The 22,914-nt window shown below is 26.0% G+C and overlaps 1 protein-coding gene across 2 annotated transcripts; it reads right to left on the bottom strand.

The window, feature by feature from the left end:
* Positions 1-307: 307 nt before the first annotated feature.
* On the bottom strand, positions 308-16,906 carry LOC140673922 (fatty acid synthase-like). 2 transcript variants are annotated; one of them, XM_072907178.1, is made up of 20 exons: positions 16,755-16,906; positions 16,202-16,394; positions 15,557-15,807; positions 15,156-15,387; positions 14,483-14,901; positions 14,029-14,319; positions 12,609-12,822; positions 11,643-11,803; positions 11,077-11,394; positions 10,478-10,983; positions 9,788-10,092; positions 8,304-8,705; positions 7,194-8,212; positions 6,819-7,045; positions 5,855-6,575; positions 2,635-3,466; positions 1,929-2,404; positions 1,520-1,774; positions 675-929; positions 308-595 (listed from the first exon to the last, which is right to left on the bottom strand). In XM_072907178.1, the coding sequence occupies exons 2-20, from the start codon at positions 16,371-16,373 to the stop codon at positions 497-499; spliced, it is 7,155 nt and encodes a 2,384-aa protein (XP_072763279.1). In that variant the 5' UTR covers positions 16,374-16,394; positions 16,755-16,906; the 3' UTR covers positions 308-496. The 2 variants fall into 2 exon arrangements, with proteins under 2 accessions (XP_072763279.1, XP_072763280.1); XM_072907179.1 differs by lacking the exon at positions 16,202-16,394 and having other exon boundaries at positions 16,755-16,893.
* Between the last annotated feature and the right edge of the window lie 6,008 nt (positions 16,907-22,914).

Genomic DNA, 22,914 nt, shown 5'->3' with positions numbered 1-22,914 from the left:
TTAAGAATTTGTTTACGTTTCAAGTTTGTTATACGAAAACATAACATAAACCAGGAAAAATTAATTATAAAACTAAAATATGTAAATTTATGCGTTTTAATAATGTTTACCTTATTTTAATAATTTATTTAATGTAATTATATTTGAAATATTCATTTAATGTGTTATAACCGCGTCTTAAATTCTAAATTACATTAAGAAAATGGCAATAGAAGCAACAAATTTTCTAAACAATTAATGAATTAGTTAATAAAAATCATTTAATAAATTACATTAAAAAATAAAACGCAAGTTTTTATTTTAATACATTTTATAACAAACTTACTCTAATTGATGTGTGTGCGCAAACGTTTACATAATAATAAAACTTGTTTTATTTTTTAATGTAATTTATTAAATAACTTGTATTAACTAATTCACTGATTGTTTAGAAAATTTATTGCTCCTATCGCCATTTTCTTAATGTAATTAATAATGTATTATTATATTTTGTAATTTACAATGCTTCGTTAATAAATGATGCTATCTTTTCATTATCCATCATTGTAATGTGAGTACCTTCCACATAATGAATTTGTACTGCACTTTCGGTAATCTGAAAGTATTCTCTTATAAAAATGGTTTTAAAAATGATATACTAGTGTAAAAAATATTACGACTCTAGCCAAATTTACCTTTTGTAAACCATAATCTTCTTCAGGAAAAATTAACGTAAATGTGGGTTTCAATAGTGTTATAGATGATTTAAGATGTGGCAATGATGTTATATTATAATCTTGTATAGCCTTTATATGATCGTAAACCGTTGAAGATAAAAGTTTCTGATTTTCAATAGTTATCTCCGAAAGATTGAGCTCCTTTGAAAAGTGGACAGAGAGTAGTTCTAATTTCTCCTCCCATGTACTACAGTTATTCAACTCTAACAGAGGCTGTAAATAATAGTATTATATTATTCACAATAAATAATCTGTATAAAAAAACAATCTCTTTCTGTATTTCAAACTGAGACAACAATATACTGCATTTTAGCGTATTAGGAGTATTGCATGTATCCGTATTTTTACTATCAAGTAGTTAATTCTTCTGGATTTTCTACCTATATAAGTCAAATTATTTATTTTATTAATTATTACTTGAAATTACTGTACTATAATTCAATATTCATTTTATATATATATATATATATATATATATATATATATGTTTAATTAATTAATATTTTATTTTAATTATTGTTATTATCATATAACTTCCATACATACATATATGGAATAGCCCTCTCATACATATTGTTATTATTATTTTTGATTATTCAAAAAAATATTTTAAAAACTTGACAATCTTTTATAATTTAGATTAAATAACATAAAATAATAAAAAATTTAATTTATCATTTTAACATTTACTAACGATTTTTCTTACATATATACTCCTTTCTTTTGTAAACCATATATAAAAACAGCTAAATCACTTTTGTAACAAAAAGAAAACCATAAGTCAATTTTAATAATTAACTAACCATTTCTATATTACAGCCGAGGTTCATTTCTATTAAATGAAATAAAATAATATTTTGTAACTCCTGTTCTGAAGTATAAGAAAGAAATTTTTCAATCAAATATTTCATTTGATCAGGAGCTCCATCTATAAGTATTAAACGTCCAGAGAAATTCTTAGCTTCTAATAATCTTGCTAATTCAATGGCGATTAAAGATCCGAATGAATAACCCACAATTAAAAATTCTTTTTGGCTTTGCATTTTTTCCAATACATGCTAGAAAAAAAAACAAAAATATGAGACAGTACATAAAAAAAACATGCATGCGTGCACGCGCATATGTATATGTATAATCAAATATTTTTTTTATTTAAATAGCAGTTTAATAATAAAATAAATTTTTCAAATAAATTATCTTGTAACATCGTACAGGCAAAAGATATTCTGCTGATTTCATTATTGAACGAGTAAAACCCGGTATATTAAGTGCGCCGTGTTGCAAACATATGACCGAGGATTTAATTTTCGATTCTATCAGTTTGTATACGCTTGCACAGCCGTCAATTCCTGGTATAAAGAATATTTTGCTTCCAGCAACTTCCTTTTTTGTCGAGAATTCCATATAAATATCTGGACTCAAGTCTGAATTGTTAAGTTTTCGAATTAATATTTTTAAACCATTCAAATCGTTTGTATCGTCCTCAATGGCGTCGGATATCTTTTCTTGTTCGGTTATATTTGTCATTTCTCTGAGTTTTGCAATGGTAAGATTTCGGATATCTTGAGCTGTCAATAAAATATCAAATTCTCTCTCCAACGTTTGTTTAATTTCCACTGCCATCATTGAATCCATGCCTAATTCAGCCAGTGAAATGTTTGGCGCTGCTAAGTGTGGATTTTTCAATCCTATATTATAAATTAGAGAAAGAATTAAATATTTAGATATGTAATTTTAACCAGAACATATTTTATCTTAAATAGCAATATAAAAATGATTGAAATTAATATTTCTTACATTGTCTTTAATACAATCGATTATTTCATTATAATATATTTTTAATAATATTATTAAATAAAAGTTGTATTGATGTTTTACGAATTTTTTAACATAATATTATAGTTGCTTAGAAACTCACCCATAATATTTGCAACCGCTTCAAGTGGATTGGTTGCTGTACCAGAGCCTTTTCTTTTCTCAGCAACAATCATGCTGCTTACAATTGGTCGATTTTGTAGCAAGAATACTTCTAATGTGTCCAAGCAAGAAGATATACTTTGTTGCAATGTACCTCCGATAACAAGTTCTTTGTTGTCTTCTTGCATATCTGCGACAAGCCCAACGTCACCAATAGCGCCCCATTGTATAGCTAAGCCATGTAAACCTTCTTCCATTCTTCTTTCACAAATTCTTTCCATCACGGAATTTGCCATTCCATAATTTGTTTGGCCTGCATTACCTCGTCCGCATGAAACGGAAGAGAAAACGACAAAATGTCGAAGTTGAGGGCAAATTGTTCTCGATAATTTGTCCATCTGTTTTGTCATCCATGCCTTTGACACAAAGGAATCTTCGAATGCTTGTGGGGACTGATTCTTGAATATATTATCTTTTAACACAACTGCGAGATTGAATATAGCATCCACAGGACCTTGTTCTTCGGCAAATTTTAATATAGATTTACAGTCTTCGTATTTTGAAGTATCAGCCGTTGTAACAATTTGTATATTCACACCATAAGATTGCCATAATGTTATTCTTGAGCGCTGATAACCATTTTTTATCCCAGTTCGCGAAGTTACTATTAGATTTTTTGCACCTCGTTTAATTAACCAGTCAATTAATTCTAGACCGAAACCACCTAAACCACCTAAAACGATGTAGCATTTGTCTTGCAGGCAGTAGTACTGGGGACGTGCGAGTATAGGGGTATCCAAGGATTCATCTTCTTTATGAATTTTTATTATTATCTACAAATAATATTAATTTTATATAAAATCAATAAATTGAAGGGAATTGGACATAATATATATTTAAAATATTGAGGAAAAGAAGAAAGATGAGAAAAAACATAAAAGGCAAAAAGTTGTTCAAGAAAATAAAAATTATAGATAGAGATTCTTTATGAATAAAATGGAACTGTCAAATGAAGTGTAATTATACGATAAAGAAGTAATACAAAATTTAAAAATTGATAAAAAAAAGAAGAATTTTCAAAAATCCTTCTTTCTAAGCAAATAAAAAGCGCGATTATAATTAAAGCGAATAATTGCTCCAATATAGGGGAACGTGGGGTAGAACGGCATCGCGGGATACAATGGTGCAGAGTCGATATCTTTTTACAGAGATGCTACCGTGTCATGAAATATGTTGCAATTATTGCTATTAGATGTCTCTTTCTGCGTGCTGTTATCAGTGGTCGCAATATTTTTAGTTGAAAGTTGTTATAAATTATTTAATGCATTTGCTGTGCTCTCCGCGACTTAGTTGTAATTCTTCGATATATTTACAAACAATGATAAAATTCTATTTTTTATTACCGTAGATACATTTATGTTTGAAAATGATTTTTTCTTATTAATTTCATACTGTGTCTATGTAAATATTGATTAATTATAATTTTTTATATGATCAAAAGTAAATAAATACGTTTTGAGGCTTAATGAGATATTATCCCACGAAATGTTGTACTTTTTATTTTTATACTAGAGAAAGAAAAAGAGTATACATAGATGCTGTCTTTCAAAATTGATACCACAAATTATTACATTAAAGAATATTTTTTCGTATTTTAAAGAGAGAAACATTTATTATAACAAGAGAATTGTTTTTATTTATTAATTTATAGTTATTATTTAAAAATACAAATCTATATTTTTATATTCTATATATCATATTATAATATACAACTTTTAAGAAGTTTTAAACATCAATGTTAATGAAATAAACAAGTTTTGGATGTAGTCTATTATACCTTGCATAAAAAGCATATCATGAAAATCTAGATTTTTACTAAATCAATAATCTCGTCTATTTAAACTATTATTTTATAATAAACTTGTGTTTTTTCTTACAGTGGATATTCCAAAGAATATTTTTAGTAAAAAAAAGATCGATTTATTTTTTTTAATATGTTGAAAATTTGCTCAATGCTTACCTTGGCCGTTCTAATCCACATTCCCCTACATATAAAAAGAGATAAAATAAAATAAAAAATTATAAAAGTGTTTTGTATTATATACATTAATGTACAAATAATGTAATTTGCGTATAACATAGTTACATTAACAGCTGATATTGACAAAGAAATTGACGAGAAAGATGAAAAGCAAAAGGATATTGCCGAAAATGCAGATTAGTATGGAAGAAAAAGAAGCACAATATGAATAACTTGTATATTATAGCATAATTAACAGAATACGATATGCAAAAAAATATTTTTAATTCTTTTTAGTCTAAATTTTATGAAAAGTAAGAAAATCTTGTAGAAAAAGAAAAATAAAAAACTGCTAAAAACAATATAATTACATAAAAAAACAAAATGCACAGTGGAAATGAATGGCAACGGAAATTTTAAAGTGACAAAAACAACAATTCAAATGTCTAAAAGTTCGATTGTTTACAATATTTAATTTAGATGTGAAAATAAAAATAAGATAAAGTCAAATCGATGGCGTTACATTAAAAAGTTGCAACTTTTGATTGCTCGGATACACAAACAATGTAGTAACTTTAGGAAAGAAAGAGATAGAAAAAATTATAAAAAGAGTTTTAAAAAATATTTAAAAAAGATTTTGAACGATATCAAATTTGAATATTAATAAATAAATAGTCACAGAATTTAGAAAAAAGAAAAGAAAATATAATTTAGAAATAAAAGAAAAATGTATAAGAAAGGGAAGTAAAATGGAGATCAGATAGAGTATTATATATTTAATATTTGAAAAAAATTTCCAAAAGCTTGAAGCTTTCATAAACTTTTTTCGGATAATGATTTAAGCATTGAATGATACATGAAAGTTTATTATTTATAGGTTATATTTGTCAACACAGCATTTGGGATTGGTAACCAGTTATTGAGATAGTTAGATTGCAATTTCTGACTACGATGAATTATATTTTCCAATTTTATTTTTAAAATTAATAACGACAAATCAGTCCCTAATCTTGGATAAAAAGTATAATAAAAAATTTAATAAATATGTATTGCAAAAAATTGCAAAATATTTTATTGTAGGGAGTTTTATTTGCTTACGTTCCCGACTGCCAACCAATTCGTTTAGCCACAACATTTTGCCGATAGCTCGACAGTAATTAATTACTCTTATTATTGTAAGTGTAATAAAAATTGATCATACCTTGCCAATATGCTTTCCAGCAGACATATATCTAAACGCAGCTTCAATTTCATCTCGTTCAAAGACTTTTCTGCATAACGGTTTGACAGCGCCATTTTTTATACCATCTGGTAATAGGTTGGACAACATTTGCTTTATTCTTCTGTTATTTTGTTTCTCTTTATTACTTAATTTTGCAAAAAATAATTTATCTAATAAAATGCCGTGAAAAGTAATGCCTTTAGAAAATGCAAATATTTCTAAAGGAGTATTGGAAATCATATCAAACTTTCCAATTTCTAGGAAACGTCCACCCTTTGCTAAGCAACGGATGGATGATTGCAGTTTCTCTTCAGCTAAAGAATTCAATACGATATCCACTCCCCGACCTCCCGTCTTCTGAATAATCATTTGTTCAAAACTCGTGTCTCGAGAGTTTCCGATATGATCTTCGGGAATAGAGGGAAACGTCTCTCTTATAAAGTGTCGTTTTTCGACACTTCCAACCGTTGTAAACACTTCGCAACCTTCGTGAAGGGCAAGATAAATCGCTGCTTGACCAACGCCTCCCGTACCAGAATGAATTAACACTTTGTCGCCTTCCTTCATTTTACCTTTCAAATACAAAGCGTAATAACTCGTAATATATGCACAAGGAACCGTCGCGGCATCTTCCATCGTCCACTCATCAGGTATGATCCAATTGGAATATTCGTCAAATACCTGAATATTTGCAATTCCTCTAAAAATAGTTATTTAAAAAATTATGTAAATGTATTATGTTAAAATTAAGTTAAAGACATCTTTATTTTAAATAATATTTGTACATAAATTTTGTATATAAAAATAAAGAGAAGAATATAAAAAGAATTTTTTGTTTCTTATATTATAATAAATAATTCCAATTTAAACATAAAAAATTTATTTTAAACAGTTTATTTACTAAGAATACAATATTAGTTAAAATTATGTATCACTATCTTACCCAGTTACACACATTCCCATTATTCTTTGTCCATTTTTATTAAAACCAACAAATTCGAGTCCAATTAAAGAATCAGTAAATCGTTCTTTTGTGATTGATTCGAAGAAAATTCTACCGCTAGCTATCATAATATCTTTAAAATTGATAGACGCATAGACTATTCTTATCTGATCATCGTTAACAAAAGGTTTTTGCACCCAACAAAGAGTACTTATATCACCCTGCACCTAAAATATATAATGATAACAAATTATATTAATTCTATTAAAATAAATTATATATATATATATATATATATATATACTTAATTTATGAATAAAAAGTGACACAAAGCATTATTTCAATTTTTTTTAATATTGAATCATCTTAACGTACCATTTGAGAAACATAAGCACACTCTACGAGTTTTGGTTCTAGTAATGGTAATGAAAAATGCCTGTAAGATCCCCAAATGTTACCGGAACGTATAACATTGATGGGTATATCCAGTTGTAACTGTTTCATGTATAACGAGTCTTGCAATGAAAAAGCAGGCACATCCTTATCCTGAATAAATACACCTCTAATCATTTCACCGCCCGGTTCTTTTTGCAAACAATTCACAAGACCGATTAGCCCGCATTCGAAGTCTCCTTCTGCAACGACTATAATCGTATTTGTAGCCTCGTTTTCTACGTTCATAAGTGATTGAAGTTTATCTATCCACGAGAATTCATAATTGTTCACGTGCACAATCTGCTGATTTCCCTTAATATCTTGTATTTTTCTTAATAATATAATTGTCTTATTATTGGTGCGTTTCTCCAAAATTACTTTTAATTCATATTTATCGAGACATGAGTAATCGTAAACAGCATCCAACTCTTCCAATGTCAGAAGAAATCCTTTCGGCATTATGACAGACAACAATTGATCATATAGTTCGTTTCTATTTTTAGTTAAAATTCCAAAACCCATAATCATCAAACAATTTTCATTTTTAGTCAGTTTACTAAATTTTGTTACAGTAACGTTGTCAGGCAAAGCAATATCTTTGAACTGCTCGTGTGTTGTGACCAGTTTTATATTAGACTGAATTTGTGGTAGTTCATCTATAATTGTATTCACAAATAAACAATTTAAATTCTCTGTCATTACTTGATCGCAATCCTCGATAAATTCGATAATTTTTACGTTTATCATATTATAACACTCAAGCGCAATGTGCACCGACATTCTTATTGCATCTTGCAAAGACATCAGATTTAGATCTCGATGAGCAACAAACTTGCATTCTTCAAGAACGGGGTTGAGTACATTTTGTCGGCGACGTATAGGTGTAGCTATGACGTCGTATATTTCTATTCCTCCAGATATCAAAACATCTAAATGCTCATAATTTTGTACTAAGACTTCTGCAATATAACATAATAACATATTAAACATATTTTCCGGAAAATAATTTTTGTCTAAATATTGTGCCTATTTATAATACTGTTAACTTACGTTTTTCTTCATTTGAAAGTCTTTCAATATATTTTATATGAGATTTTGGATCGATTACTACTTTACGAATTCTTGTTGGTACAAAGAGACTTCTCGAATTCTGCCCTAAAATCATCATCTGTAACATGCTGTCCATAAATGTTACCCAGTTGTCAGTCCAGGCGATATGACCATTCTTTCCCGTGATTGAAGCGCTTTTTAATCCACGAAATTCGCCGGTATATTGATAACCACGAAGTTTCAATTCTTTATAGATATCTTTCGTAGTCATCTCTTCTTTGTCATTGTCATTTCGATCAATAACTGTAGTACATATTTTCTCATCATCAATATTAACGGGAGTTCGTACTGTTCCAGTAACAACAGCATTGTCTCCTTCAATTATTTCGAATTTCCCACTCTCTATAAGAATATTATATCAATTATTAATTTCTCTTAAATATATTTTAGAAAAATGAATTTATACTTTGTTCTATAATGAGATTCTAAGGAATGAATTAACCAATTTTCTACCATGAAAAAAAATAATTAACACTAATTATGCATACAATTTGCAGTAAATAATAAAAATAAATAAAAATATTTGCAACATTAATGATTAAGTATACGGCAGATGTAATACACATTTTCATCAAACACTTAAACCAATACTTTCCGTAACAGTATCAGTGAATTACAAAATCTATAAATCGCAATCTTTCTAGATTTTACACTAAACTCTTCAAAATGTGAGATGTCCCATTACATGATTTAATTTTTCTGAAATTTGGATATACAATTTTATTTAGATAATTAAATGTATCGAAAACAAATTCTGCAGAATATTTATTATAAATATTTTATAAAATATATATATATATTATGTATTAAAGTATATAATAAAAAGAATTAGTGTATTATTAGTGTATTATTTGTAAAAAAAATTTTAGTATAATATATTGAAAACTTATATTTCACTGGCAATGAGAAGAATTAATAATAATGAATTAATAATAACTTTTCAATAAAATCTTAGTCATAAGCAGTGACAAATAAGACAAAAAAATAAAATGTAAGAACTTTCATTGAAGATCAATGGAATACTTACAAATTTTTGATTAAATCTTATTGCTGTTTTAATCAGTACAATTTTCACTGATTAGTTTAAAAGAGTAAAAGCAACAATTTTAATGTAGGACCTACCGTATGTAATATAACAAAATAATAGCATAAATATATTAAGTTTGTCAGAAAAAAATTAAAGCAAAACATTAACTAAAATAATAAAAATTAAAATTAAATAGTAGTATAATCTTTCTGCTAAATCTACTGTTTTATTAACGAACTGCTTTATTTATTAAGATTTAATTTATTTTTCTCAACTACATTTTTTTGTTTATTTATATTTTATGTAAAACTTTTGCACTTTTATATATATATATATATATATATATATATATATATATATAATTAGCAAAATTATTTTAATTGTACAAATTACTAACCTTTCTGAAGCATAAGAGTTAAATTAACTTGATTTTGTTTTGGCAAAATCGTAGAACGTAGAAAATTGACATTTTCAAATACAATTGCAATATCGAGATAATTTATTTTTTTCAACCAACTAATCATCTGCCATATAAGTAAAAGATATCCTGTAGCCGGTAATAGAGTTTTTCCATTAATGATATGTCCGGTCATATACATAAATTCTTCATCTAATAAATCAATAGTAACAACTACTACACCTTTGGTAAGTTTTCTTTGTCCGGTAAAACGAAATACATACCAATTTTTGTAATGATCCCATCTGTAAAACATTTCATTAATTCGATAATATACAAAACATTAGTTCGTGTTTTTTTATCATTTTAAACAATTAAAAATAATGCAATTTAATTTTCTACTTTTTAAAATTCTATAATTAACTAATTAATAAATAAATTCTATAAATTAACAGAAACAATTACTTTTCGAACATCAAGTTTTCTTTGTCCAACATATAGGTATGTATACCACTCTTTAGAATGATCCCATCTATAAAATGCCAATAATCCAGCAACATTTAAGAACGCTAGCCATGCATTTACTGTCGTTAATTAAAATAATGCAATTTAATTTTCTACTTTTTGAAATTCTATTATTTTTTGCTTTTTTACACTAAAAAAACTTGTATTATGTTAAACAGAATTTACCTTATAAGAGGGGAAATCATCGGTGTATTACGACTTACAGGAAACTTAACTTTCGGATACAAATTTGCGATCTGTGGTTGTAATCCTGCATTATAAAGTTTCCCAATTCCGTGTAAAAATATTTCAATATTCGGTTTGTGAGAGAATTTGTATAACGCGATATTTGTCACTGTTGTCTTTAAAGAATTATTGAGAATATGTTGTAAAATGTCGTGTGGCGCTATCTCAATTGTCACTGCATCATTTGAAATAAAACTTATAGTTTCTGAGAATAAAACCGGGGCTAGCAGAACGTTTGTATAATATTTTGCTAAAAATGACTGTAGAGATGAGTTAAACCGTCCATAAGAGCCATTAAGCACATTCAACCACTTTGAGCTTGGAGACGCTTTGTGTGGCAATATTTGATTCAAATATTCCAAAAGTTTAACTCTTGCAGGCTCGACGTAACGACTATGGAAAGGTATATGTCCACAGGCAATTTCTTTTACAGAAATGTTTTCAGTCTGAATAAAAATAAATTTTATCGTTTAATTAATTCAATATAATTATAGGAATAAATAAATTTTTCTATTTATACTATTTAAGCGTTTACAAACCTGTAGTTTAGCGATGAATGTTCTTACTGAGTTTGTTGGGCCACTCACAACAAAATTATGTAAACTATTGTAACAAGCTATATCAATATCCGATGGACATATATTCTTCAAAGTTTCGAAATCAAGATTAATTTCAGCCATTAAACCATCTACTATTTTTGACTTAAAAAACGCTAAGCCGGCATAATATGCCAACGTGATCGTTTCTTCGGCCGTCAAACACCCATCGACATATCCACAAATCAATTCGCCAATGGAATGACCCATTATAATATCAGGAGTGATACCAATGCTTGTTAAAAGATCAACTATTCCAATCTGCAATACATAATATATATAATAATTTTTTATGTATTCCAACTTTCTATATTTATCTCTTAAATAAAATAATATTATAAATTATTGCAAATTTAACTTTCTACAAATAATTATATATATCTGAAAAACTTTTCTCAATTTTAGCTTTTTTTATCTTTAAAGATAAAGAACTTCATAAAAATTAGATAATTAAAAAAAATTTTACCACTTATATATACAGTATATTTTATTTATTCATATATGTTTACCTGTAGTCCAGTGAGGCCTACAAATAAGTTAACTACGTTGTCGAGAATATGTTTGTCTTGATTTATTAAAATATCGGTGACAAATATATTATGAGGTCTTAAAACAGTATCGCATTTGTGGATTGCTTTTGCAAATACTGGAAACTTCATTAAAACTTGACCTATCAATATTTTAAAAGAATATATTATTCCATAATATTGTTAATAGGCGCGTTGCTTCAAATAATATTTTTTAACAAATTATAATATTTTTACATAATGGATTTAAAGATAAATAAAATATCTAAAAATTTCTTAATTTTACACTTGCTTCCTTAGTGGAAATAATTTTTTAATTTTTCACGAAAAAATTATAATTGCAAAAACTACAATTTTTAATAATACCATTACAACCTTTTAAATTATTTCTACGTAATTTTTATGTCAAATCATGTTTATAAGTTTTTATAAATTTACGTAGAAAGTTGTGATTATATATAACTACATTATATATTTTAGTCGTAAAAAATTTAATTTTTTTAATTTTATTATTCATTTAAACATATTTATCTGTCCAATTTTCCAAAATCAGTTTTATATATTTAAATTTTTTGTGTGGGGATTATATTAAAAATTAAACTGATATAAGTAGTTGTTATACAATATTATTAGTCGCATTTTGCAGGCTTTATAGAAATTGTAATATTGAATTTACGAAAAAAACTTGAAAACGACTGTAGATAATATAAATAGCATGTCTCACATAAAGGTAAAAAAATTAAATATTTTTTTACAACTAATTATGAATTTCTACAATTTTCACAAATTTACAAAAAGTTATGGTTTGTTGTTTAATATTTTACTTTTTAACTATAGAAATATGTAAATTGTTGCAAAGCTATTTCCATCAGGATTCCAACAGTATTATTACTATATTTTTTAGTTCAAATTCAAAATCAAATTATTATATTTAATAAATTTACTTACCCATGTTAAAACACTGACAATGAGATCCAATTCCAGAGAATATGAAGCAAATCGGTCTTTTTGTATGTATATTGCGTTCCATTTTAATTATTGCGTTATCAGACAGTTTAGATCCAGCAATTATATATCCTCTGTACGGATGACCTTTTATATTGTCGCTATGAATACGATGTAGTAAAGAGATATATTCTACATCTATCGACCGATTGTGTACCTGTAAACATATTATTACTAATTACTATATAACAATTATTTTATAATATTTTATCGTTAATACCAATATTCCGGAAGTTAAACAAAATTATCTTAGAGAATCTCTCTATTGAAAAATGTTTCTTACTAAAGTTTTGTGATTTTGAAAAGAACATAAGTTTAGTATTAGTTTGACCTTAAGTACTTAAGATTACATAAAAGTTAATTCAGTTTTTAAAATTATTTTAATTTTTTTATATAAATCTTTTTTGCAATATTTGGCGTAAAAAGTTATAAAAAGTATAATAAAAGACTAAAAATTAAATAGTTTATGAGATATTTTTTGGCATATTTTTTACACTCGACTGTATCTTTTTTTTTTTTCTTTAATAATTTGATTCCTTACAATATTCTGTATAAAAAATTGATTTGAAACATTTTTCTATAAAACCTCATAATTTCTAGATATTTAACTGTCAAAAATATATAGTGTTCAAGAATAAATGATAGGGTTTCAATCGATTTTTATAAATAATACACACTGAATATTGATATAAATTTTTTTAAATACAATAACACAGGCCTGCATAATTAAAGGTATTAAAAGTTATTTGCATTACTTTACATTACTTATTTAATATTTACATATTTTATTTATACTACTATATTATTACTATTTTATAACGCAATATATAAGTGTTATATTGTGTAACTTTTGCTTATTTTTATTTTTATTATAATATATTATAATTTTGTATTTAATGTATATGTTTGTGTTTATTTATGTACATAATTGTTATTATTTTTTTATCTTTTTTTTTACAAGGGCTTAATTCGTAAATAAACTAAAGTAATATTATATAAGAAAGATTAGATTATTAATGAAATAAATTTTAATGTTAATCAAATCAGAAAAAAAGCAAAATGAGCAAAGCGCCGGAGTAAAGACGTAAATAAAAACTTAAGATTCTTCAAGAAATGAAAAACATGTTTAATTGGACATTTTGGTCAATTTTTGAACCATTTTTAGCAATACAGTTTTAATGCAAACAATATAAATAAACAAACCTTTTAAGAGTATTGAGTAAAAGTATACTTATTACAATTTGCATAACTGACACTGAATATTTAAGAGCTTTGTTTAATTGTATTGCCTTTCTTTCAACGTTATCAGTTTTATTTAAGAACCTCATAAATTATTATTATTGAAATTGTAATGTGTACTTACATCATCTAAGATAATTTTAACTCCTTCCTCTGTACGTCCAGATGTAACTACAAGTCTAGGTAAATCATCGTCTGCTCTATTATTAATTTTAATTTTTGGATTTGATTTCAATAATACGTGGCAATTAGCACCGCCAAATCCAAAGGAATTAATACCAATATAACCACCCTTGCATTCTGTCTTTTCAGTGATTATTTTTACTCTTCCTTCAATGATAGCTGTCATATCTTTTCGTGGACGTTTAAAATGTATAGTAGGCGCAATTATACCAGTTTCCATCGCTATTAAAATCTTTATACAATAAATACATTTTTATAATAGCAATAATATCTTGCAAATTCTATAACTATAATAATCAAAAATAACATTCAAATAAAAAATATTCGCATAAACTTACATGTAACATTAGACCATACAATTGTATTAATTTTATTATATTTTGTTGTAAACTTACTTTTGCAATTTGACAATGGCCGCTAACGGGTTCAGTATGTCCAATGTTTGACTTAACTGAACCCAATAACAGAGGAGCGTCTCTTTTAGCGCATAAAGCTTCATCGATGGCTCGAAGTTCTACAGGATCTCCAGCTGAAGTACCAGTTGCGTGAGCCTCCATGTAAGACAGCTCAAGAGGCGAAATACCACAGTCTTCGTAAAATTCTTCCAATAACATTTTTTGCTTGTCAAGTGATGGAAAAGTAATTCCTTCTTCTTTAAAGCCATCGCAGTTGGTTTTACCATAAACAAAAGTGGCATAGATTCTTCTTGCATCCTTAGCCTTCTGCAGGTATACTACTACAGCTGCATCACTACGCATGTAACCAGAACCTTCTTCATCGTAAGGTTTACAGTATCCATCAGTAGATAAAACTCCTAAAACAATATCAGTAGTTTGTTTTAATCCATATAAACGTACAATTTCTTAATTAATATACTAAATATTTAAAAACTTTGATAAATATATCTAAGCGATTTAATTATATCGTTCAAAAACAGAACCTATTAGATTTCACAAAATAACTATACAAACATTGATTAAATAATGTTATCCTGTTAATTGTATCAATAAATATATATACCATTTGACAACGCAACAACTTGAACACTTAATATTGTTTTCTACATACCCAGACGAAAAAACAAATAAGTTGCAAAAGGATGGATGCATAAATTTGCACTAGCAACAATAGCCGCATCGCAAACGCCAGATCGAATCATTCTATAAGCTTCAACCATAGCAAAATGACTCGAACTACATGCAGTATCGATGTTATACGATGGTCCAGTAACGCCAAGCCAATAAGAAATTTGGTTTGCTATTATAGCTTTATTGCACCCAAGAATGGGTAATCCAGCAATCTGTTACCCATTACAGTTTTTATTTCATTTATTAAAAACATTTTTCTTATATTAATCGCAATCTTTCTATGTGTATACATATATTAATATATTCACACACTATTTTAAGAGCGCGTGCTTCTTTTATCTATTTTTTTTTAAATTAAAATAACTAATGTGAATCACATACGTGAGGTTTCTCGTATATCAAATCTTGATATGATTCACAAACACTTATTGCTGTGACAACGCTTGTGTTTGTTCCTTGTAATTCTGCAGGATTTACACCCGCGTCAATAATTGCTTCATAAGTATGCTCAAGTAACATTCTACATCCAGGATCAAGTACATGAGCTTCTTCGGCCGATATATTAAAGAATTCTGCGTCAAATTTTTGTATATTGTTGATTTTTCCTATTCGAGGAGGCATTTCATAGATATCTGTCAAGATTTAAAATAATTTAAATAAAAATTATTTTTCATATTGTTAAGTCATTGATAATAATTGTACTAAAATATTCTTAAAGAGATACATCTCAATTATTTTGATATGAAACAGAAAGTAATATTATAATAACAAACAGAAAAAAATTATAAAAATATTAACAAAAAGTGATTTATGTAAAAATAAATTGCACAAAGTAATAAGTGCTTTAAAGTATTAATTGTTTTAATAACTTTAACTGTGATTTTTTTCCAATTTAATATTACGTTTATAGATGTATTGGTATTAATAATATAAATTCTAAACTACGATTGATGTATATTTTAACACGTATAAATATTTTTCTACTAAAAATAGATATTTTTAATTTTGAGAGAAAGATATTATTACAGTTAGTCCAGCGTTGATGATCGCTTGTACCAAGATCCATTTTATTAAAAAGATTGTCCTGAAATTCTTTTATATTGTCAGAATTAGGAAACCGCCCGGCAATACCAGAGATAACGATTTCTTCTTCAGCATCAACACTGATATATGAGTTGAATTGCTTGTTTCTATTCATTTTCTTTAAATTTTAATAATTCTAGAAGGATATATCATAATTCTAGATTTTAAAATTCTATGTATTTAGAATAATAAATAACATAATTAGAACTATAAAATATATATGAATATATACATTTATGTAGGTACATGCATATATATATATATAGACAGACATAAAAAAAAAAATTAAACATATAAATTGAATTTTTCACGATGATTTAGTATAAAATTGGATCAGTTTTTTGCATTGCTGTTATATACTATTATACGCTATTTATATTAACTACTAATGTTACACATATAATTCCGTTACACAAGAATGATTTTTTATATAATCTATTCAAGAACTGAAAAAGAAGAAAAGTCTGAAAAGAAAGCAATGAAAATGTATACTTACCACGTCTAGTTTAATAATTATGCTTGAAAATAGAAGCAGACAATTCTAGCGAAAATATAATTTTACTAAACTAACAATAACTGCAACTTATTAGAGAGAAGAATATGCTATGCTATACTGTCTGTAAAGTAAAATGTGAACTATATAACAACCAATCAATATATATATATACTGTTACATGCGCAGAACGATATCGAAATTATGTCCGAACGCACGTGACGCAACTTCCCTTCTCACACTCGCGCATACGTAATAAAGGAAGACTTCTTTAAATATACAACGATCTTTATAAGAATAATAATTATATAGATTATGATTATAATGCTCATTAGTAATCTCTCTTGATCGAAATCCAGAACGAGATTCTCCCTTTCTAAACAATTGTCTTCGTGCGACGCTCTTTCGATCGTCTTCGACGACTTCAGATCGATCGATATATTGATTTTCCGGCTCAGCTGAGAGTCAATCAATATTTTTTAAAAAATGGACAACACAGACATGACGGACACAACAATATACAGGGTGAAGAGAAAGTATGGAAACCCTGAAAAATTTCGGAAAATATAAGTTTTACAGAAAAATGTTTCATTATATATATATATATATATATATATATATATATATATATATATATATATATATATATATTAAACGTATAGTCACTTATATAAGTATACATTTAGTTATAATCAGCATAGTATATGATGATCAAACTTTAATACATACACATCTGCAATTAATCTACAATGATTATGATACATTTACGTGATATTGTGTAAAAAAATATTTTAAAGAGCAAAATGAATTTTTTGTTTAGATTATAACTAAAATATATGTGCAATTATAAAAGAATATCGATAGATATAAGATACATATCTCTTTTATTAAGTAATAATAACAAAATTTACAAAAGTAAAATATTTTTTTGTAAATTTAGTGGCTAAAACAATTTTCTTAAAGCAAATGTTAAACTACTTATCGCATCAATTAATATTTTAAGCCAGGATTGAGAAATTACGCGTATTACTTAAAAGGAATAATTTTGTTACATTTTTCAAGTAACAAATTTAACAATTAAATATTTTATCTTTATTTTTTCGAATATACTTGTCATTTAATTGTCATGCAAAAACATATTGGCCAAGAGTGTTAAAATATGACATTATATAAAAACTCATGATTGACTTATCAGTCTCTATGCATAAGACATGAAAATGGAGGATAATCTTTCTAAATGTTTACCTCGATTTACAAGTGTTCTGTATGTTCTCCTTTCATTTTATGCTATACATAAGATCAAATAAATCTAAAATCATTACATAATTGCTGGTTCCTGTATAATGACAATGAACGATTACTGATGAAAGTTTTCTAAAATATATATGGAATCTGAACTGGTTCCTATTTTAGGAATAAAATAATATATATACATATGTGTGTAAGAACTGATATTCAAAGCTTAAATGTTAATTTTCTAAAATAGAATATTCAATAAGAAATAGATTATTTAGTCCATTCAAATTAACATTCACACGTGGTATAAAATTATCATTTATCGGACACATAAACATAATAGGAATTTTGAATATTAAATCGTATCAAAATATGATCAAAATACGATGACACAATGGTTTAATATACTTATATTATTTTTCAAGGACATATTTTTAAATCGTATTTCTTGATGAAACTATAATATGTAAGACTATTGCAAATTGTAAAGCATCAAAAAGTTATATACATATACATAATACCTCATTATATAAAGTAAGTCACAAAAACCTGATAATTTTCAAAATGAAATATAATTTAAATATTTATTTTATCAGATAATAATAGAATATAATATTCCACTTATAAAATATATTACATGATTTTATTTAATTTTTGAAATTAAAAAAAGATTTTTACATTTATTAAATGTTTTCTTCATTTATCCTACATTGCTTTAGTCTATCAATCAAGTTCGCATCGCTATTTGCACCATGTTATCTGGTATAACTGTAATTTTTTCCTGTGTATTGATATTGATTTTGTTAATAAAGACAAGAAAAAAGGCATTATCTGAATAATTTTTAATCTATTTCATATTCTTTTCTTCCAAGTTGTCATTATCATTATTCATTTGCATAAATTTTAAATAGCATTAAAATAAAAGTTTAATGAATTTAATTAGAAAATTACAGAATTTTATTTTCTTTCTAGATCTTTTCATCGATCTAGGAAGAAGTTATTCAAAATGTTTGGATTGCAACAAAGAAGTAAAGCTAGCATTTTTGTTTAAACTTCTATAATCCAGAAACCATAGCATTTCTACTATCTATATGTTTAAATATTTTTTACTTATTTTTTTAGTGTGTACATTTATTTCTGAATATTATAAATTCTGAATACGTAGTGTGCGTGCATGATATGTACATGTATGTGTGTTACATATTATGCTATTGATTTAAAGAGCTCTATTTTCTTAACTTTTTAAACTATAGTGCAATTGAATACAGTAATAGATTACAAATGCAATTAAATTCAAGATGGTGTACGTCGTATCAAAGTTTATCGGATACAGCACGAATGGTGAATTTTTAAAATGGATTAAAAATATTTATGATGATACGATTATTCTATTGTGTAACGCACTTCTTATTGCATTGCAAGTAAATATTTAAATGAGTTGCATACTTCCTGTTCTGTTGTTTTTTCCTTTTTCGCCTAAGATTATGTTTTTGCGTTATTTACTACAATTTATAATATATATTCTGCTTTTTACTATAATTTATTATATATTTAATATATTATATATTTATTTATTTTTATATAATATTAATACAGAATGGTGCAATACAATATATAAATGTTTATTTTATTGCACACCTAAAGAGGTCTAGATATATGTTGTTAAACTCATAATCCTAAAAATTTTTAAAAGATTGTAATCGTTACTTGTTTATTAAAAGATTATTTAAAAAATTAACTTTTGTAAATTAAGATTTAAACACAGATTGATAAAAAATGAAATTTTTAACACAACTTGTAATATAGATATTAATATCTATATTATACAGACATTTACAATGTTCAAAAAAATGTTATGGCTGACAAGAAAAGACCAGGAAAGATTTCGATTCGCTTAAGTTGTAATATTACTCTTCAACTAATTGCTGATGAAATGCACTGGACTCAATGCAACTCTCAAGCATTTGTGAGAAAAATTAATTTATACATAGTTTCCTGTATTTGTGTTATATATCGAGTTATAAAGAGCAATTTTGCGCAAACAGTGTGATCACGTAAGGCGACAGATTTATACTTACAACGAGAAAGTAAAGTTAGCATTTTAAAAATCTTCTCTAACATAAAAACTATATACTAGCTATTTAATAGTTTTTACTTATTTTTTTTAATGTATACATTATTTTTGAAGTTTATGAATCATTCTGTACACAGGGTGTGTATTATATATTATGCAATTGATTTTAAAGGATTTTCAAAGATCTTATATTTTTAATCTTTTAAATTAAAATTTACAATCAATGTAAATTACATATTGAATCCAAATAGTTGTATGTATTATTTTTTGTTTATTGGAGCACAATTTTGGAAATCAATTAAAATATACTAATACGATTATTATTTTATTGTGTAACGCACTTCGATTATATTGCAATTTACAATTAAATATTCAGATGACACAAATGCATATTTCTTATTTTAATATTTTTCTTTTTTACATAAGGTTATCTTTTTGCATTATTCATATTGCAATTTATTGTATATTTTACAATATTAATACAGGATCTTGCAAATTTCAGTAAATATTTATTTAATTGCGCATTTAGAAATGAAAAGGCCATGATTTACGGTCAAGGTCATGATCCTGAAAATTTCCAGAAAAGACTTTAATCATTACTTCTTTACTATAAAATTATTTCTAAAAAATAGATGTTCATGCGAATCAAGATTTAAATGTAGACTAATAAAAAATACAATTTTTAACACAATTTATATAGATCTATATCATGCAGATACTTAGGCATAGCTTTCTAAATTTTTATATGTATTTATAATATTTTAAAAATATGTTAGCTAAGAAAGTTTTTCCGTGAAAATAAAATGTGTACATTTTATAAACATATGTTATTAATAATTTCGATGGTTTTCCTAATATTTCGCAAGTCTTAATTTTAAATATTTTGTATATTATCGTAATTATATATACATTATATGTTATAAATTATATATACAACATGATTCTAAATAAGTACAAAAAATTTTAGGAGATGATTCTTTCTAAAAAATTAAGGGGACTTTTTTATATAAATATACTTAGATATTCTTTCCTTTCCTTTTTCTCTTCTTCAAAAAGGGAAGTAAAAATTATTTCATCATTTTTTTTTAAATTTTGAACAAATTAAAAAAATAAAATTTGGTGGACATTTTGCAGTAAAGAATCATCATCTAAAATTATTTAAAATCACTTTGTACACATATATATTATGTCATAAGTTTTTATTATCATATTAATATTTATATAATTTTATAACATCAGACGAAAGGCGAAGAGCAAAAATTGACGACTTTTGACCTCCTTTATTTTATTTTAAAAAATTAAAAAGAATATTGTTTAAAATATCTATAAAAAAATAACACAATATATAATATAATTTAAATCTACTAAAACAATATTCAAAATTTGAACTGTTTGTTGAATATTTGGTAAATGATAATTTTATGTTATAAAATGCGTACACGTGACAATTTGACTTAAATGAATAATTTATATCTTTTGCATTTGAAAATATTAAAAGTTATTACCGAATTATATTATTATATAAAATTTAAGAGTTATTACCTTTTAAGTCAGTACCTACACCTATATATGTGATATATAGCTAGAGAGAACGATATTTAATGGGACACGGTATAAAGATATTAGCATTATTTATTACTGTGTGAAACCTCTCTTACATTTAAGGAGCAAACAAAAAAGAAATAATTTTCCACTTTTACAGCACAAAATTGATTTTAGCTATCTTATGAAATATGCTTTCTGATATCTGTTATGCTCAAGGGATAAAGAATTAAAAAAACTTACTTTTGTATTATTTAGAAATTTATTTTGAGATAAAAAGTAATGCTAATAATGCATAAACGACATTGTCTTCTCTATTAATAGATTATTGTATTATGTAGCTTATTAAATATCGTCCAAAAAAGTGTTCTTCCGCATAGTCACCAATAGTTTCCATCTTATCGACAATTTATCTGCGGTCAGTGACGGATCATTATGACATAAACTGCATCTATTTTCGAATTTTTTATTCTACATCTATTATATTTAAACTTATACATATTTAAACTTTTTTCGCACGTTGCAACGTTGGTTTGTTCTTAATTATTTTAACAAACAACACAATTAAAATTAAGATTAATTAAATAAAGTTAAAATTCGTTATTATCTTACTATTATTATTTTACTATTCAGAATCATGAACTTGACAGTCCGAGGCAGCAAGCATATGATGACATTTTGGCGTCAAAATATGGTCAGTTCGAACCAAATATGATGTGATGTAATGACGTAAAAATGACGGACAAATGTCACAGACCGATGAGGACATTTCAAGACGTTAAAAAGACGTGACTTTCAACCTAATCATTTTAGGCCTATTAGTAACATTTTAATGACATTTGATCATGAATCTTTTCCTCTAGCGTAAATTCGTAAAAAATGAAAAATTTATTCACAAATATTGAATTCGTTAATGAAACTTTTCACTTTTCACGAGTTCACGCTAGAGGAAAAGATTCATGATCAAATGTCATAATCAAATCCCAGGTTATAGAGGAAATTCATGTTAGGACTATGAGATATAGAGAATTGTGAATATCAAAATTATACACAAAATTGTTTTAATAATTTAAGATATTATAAAAAATTAAATGAGTTTTTAATTAAAAAATAGTAATACTTAGGCGATTAATAATAATGACTTAAGAATCGATATTATGACATTTTTTTACAACGTCTTTAAGACATCACAAAAAAGACGTTTTAAATTAGACATTATTTGGTCACGTGACGTCATTGAACCAGAAATGACCAGTTTTCGACGTCAAAATGACATGTGCTTGCTACCTGGAGTATATGTCATTAGCTATT

The sequence above is a fragment of the Anoplolepis gracilipes genome, chromosome 15 (genome assembly GCF_047496725.1).
Source record: "Anoplolepis gracilipes chromosome 15, ASM4749672v1, whole genome shotgun sequence".
NCBI lineage: Eukaryota > Metazoa > Arthropoda > Insecta > Hymenoptera > Formicidae > Anoplolepis > Anoplolepis gracilipes.
The sequence above is the reverse complement of the archived record's forward strand: the minus strand, read 5'-3'. Positions and strand labels throughout refer to the sequence as shown.

What these genes read in the sequence shown, in the direction of transcription:
- LOC140673922 (XM_072907178.1), bottom strand. Translation starts at nt 16,373, where the DNA reads ATGAATAGAAACAAGCAATTCAACTCATATATCAGTGTTGATGCTGAA. An exon ending in TTGTCAGTGTTTTAACATGG is followed by an intron (nt 11,804 to 12,608) that starts GTAAGTAAATTT and finishes AAATATTGATAG; the next exon opens with GTCAAGTTTTAATGAAGTTT. An exon ending in TCGGCTGTAATATAGAAATG is followed by an intron (nt 930 to 1,519) that starts GTTAGTTAATTA and finishes TATTATTTACAG; the next exon opens with CCTCTGTTAGAGTTGAATAA.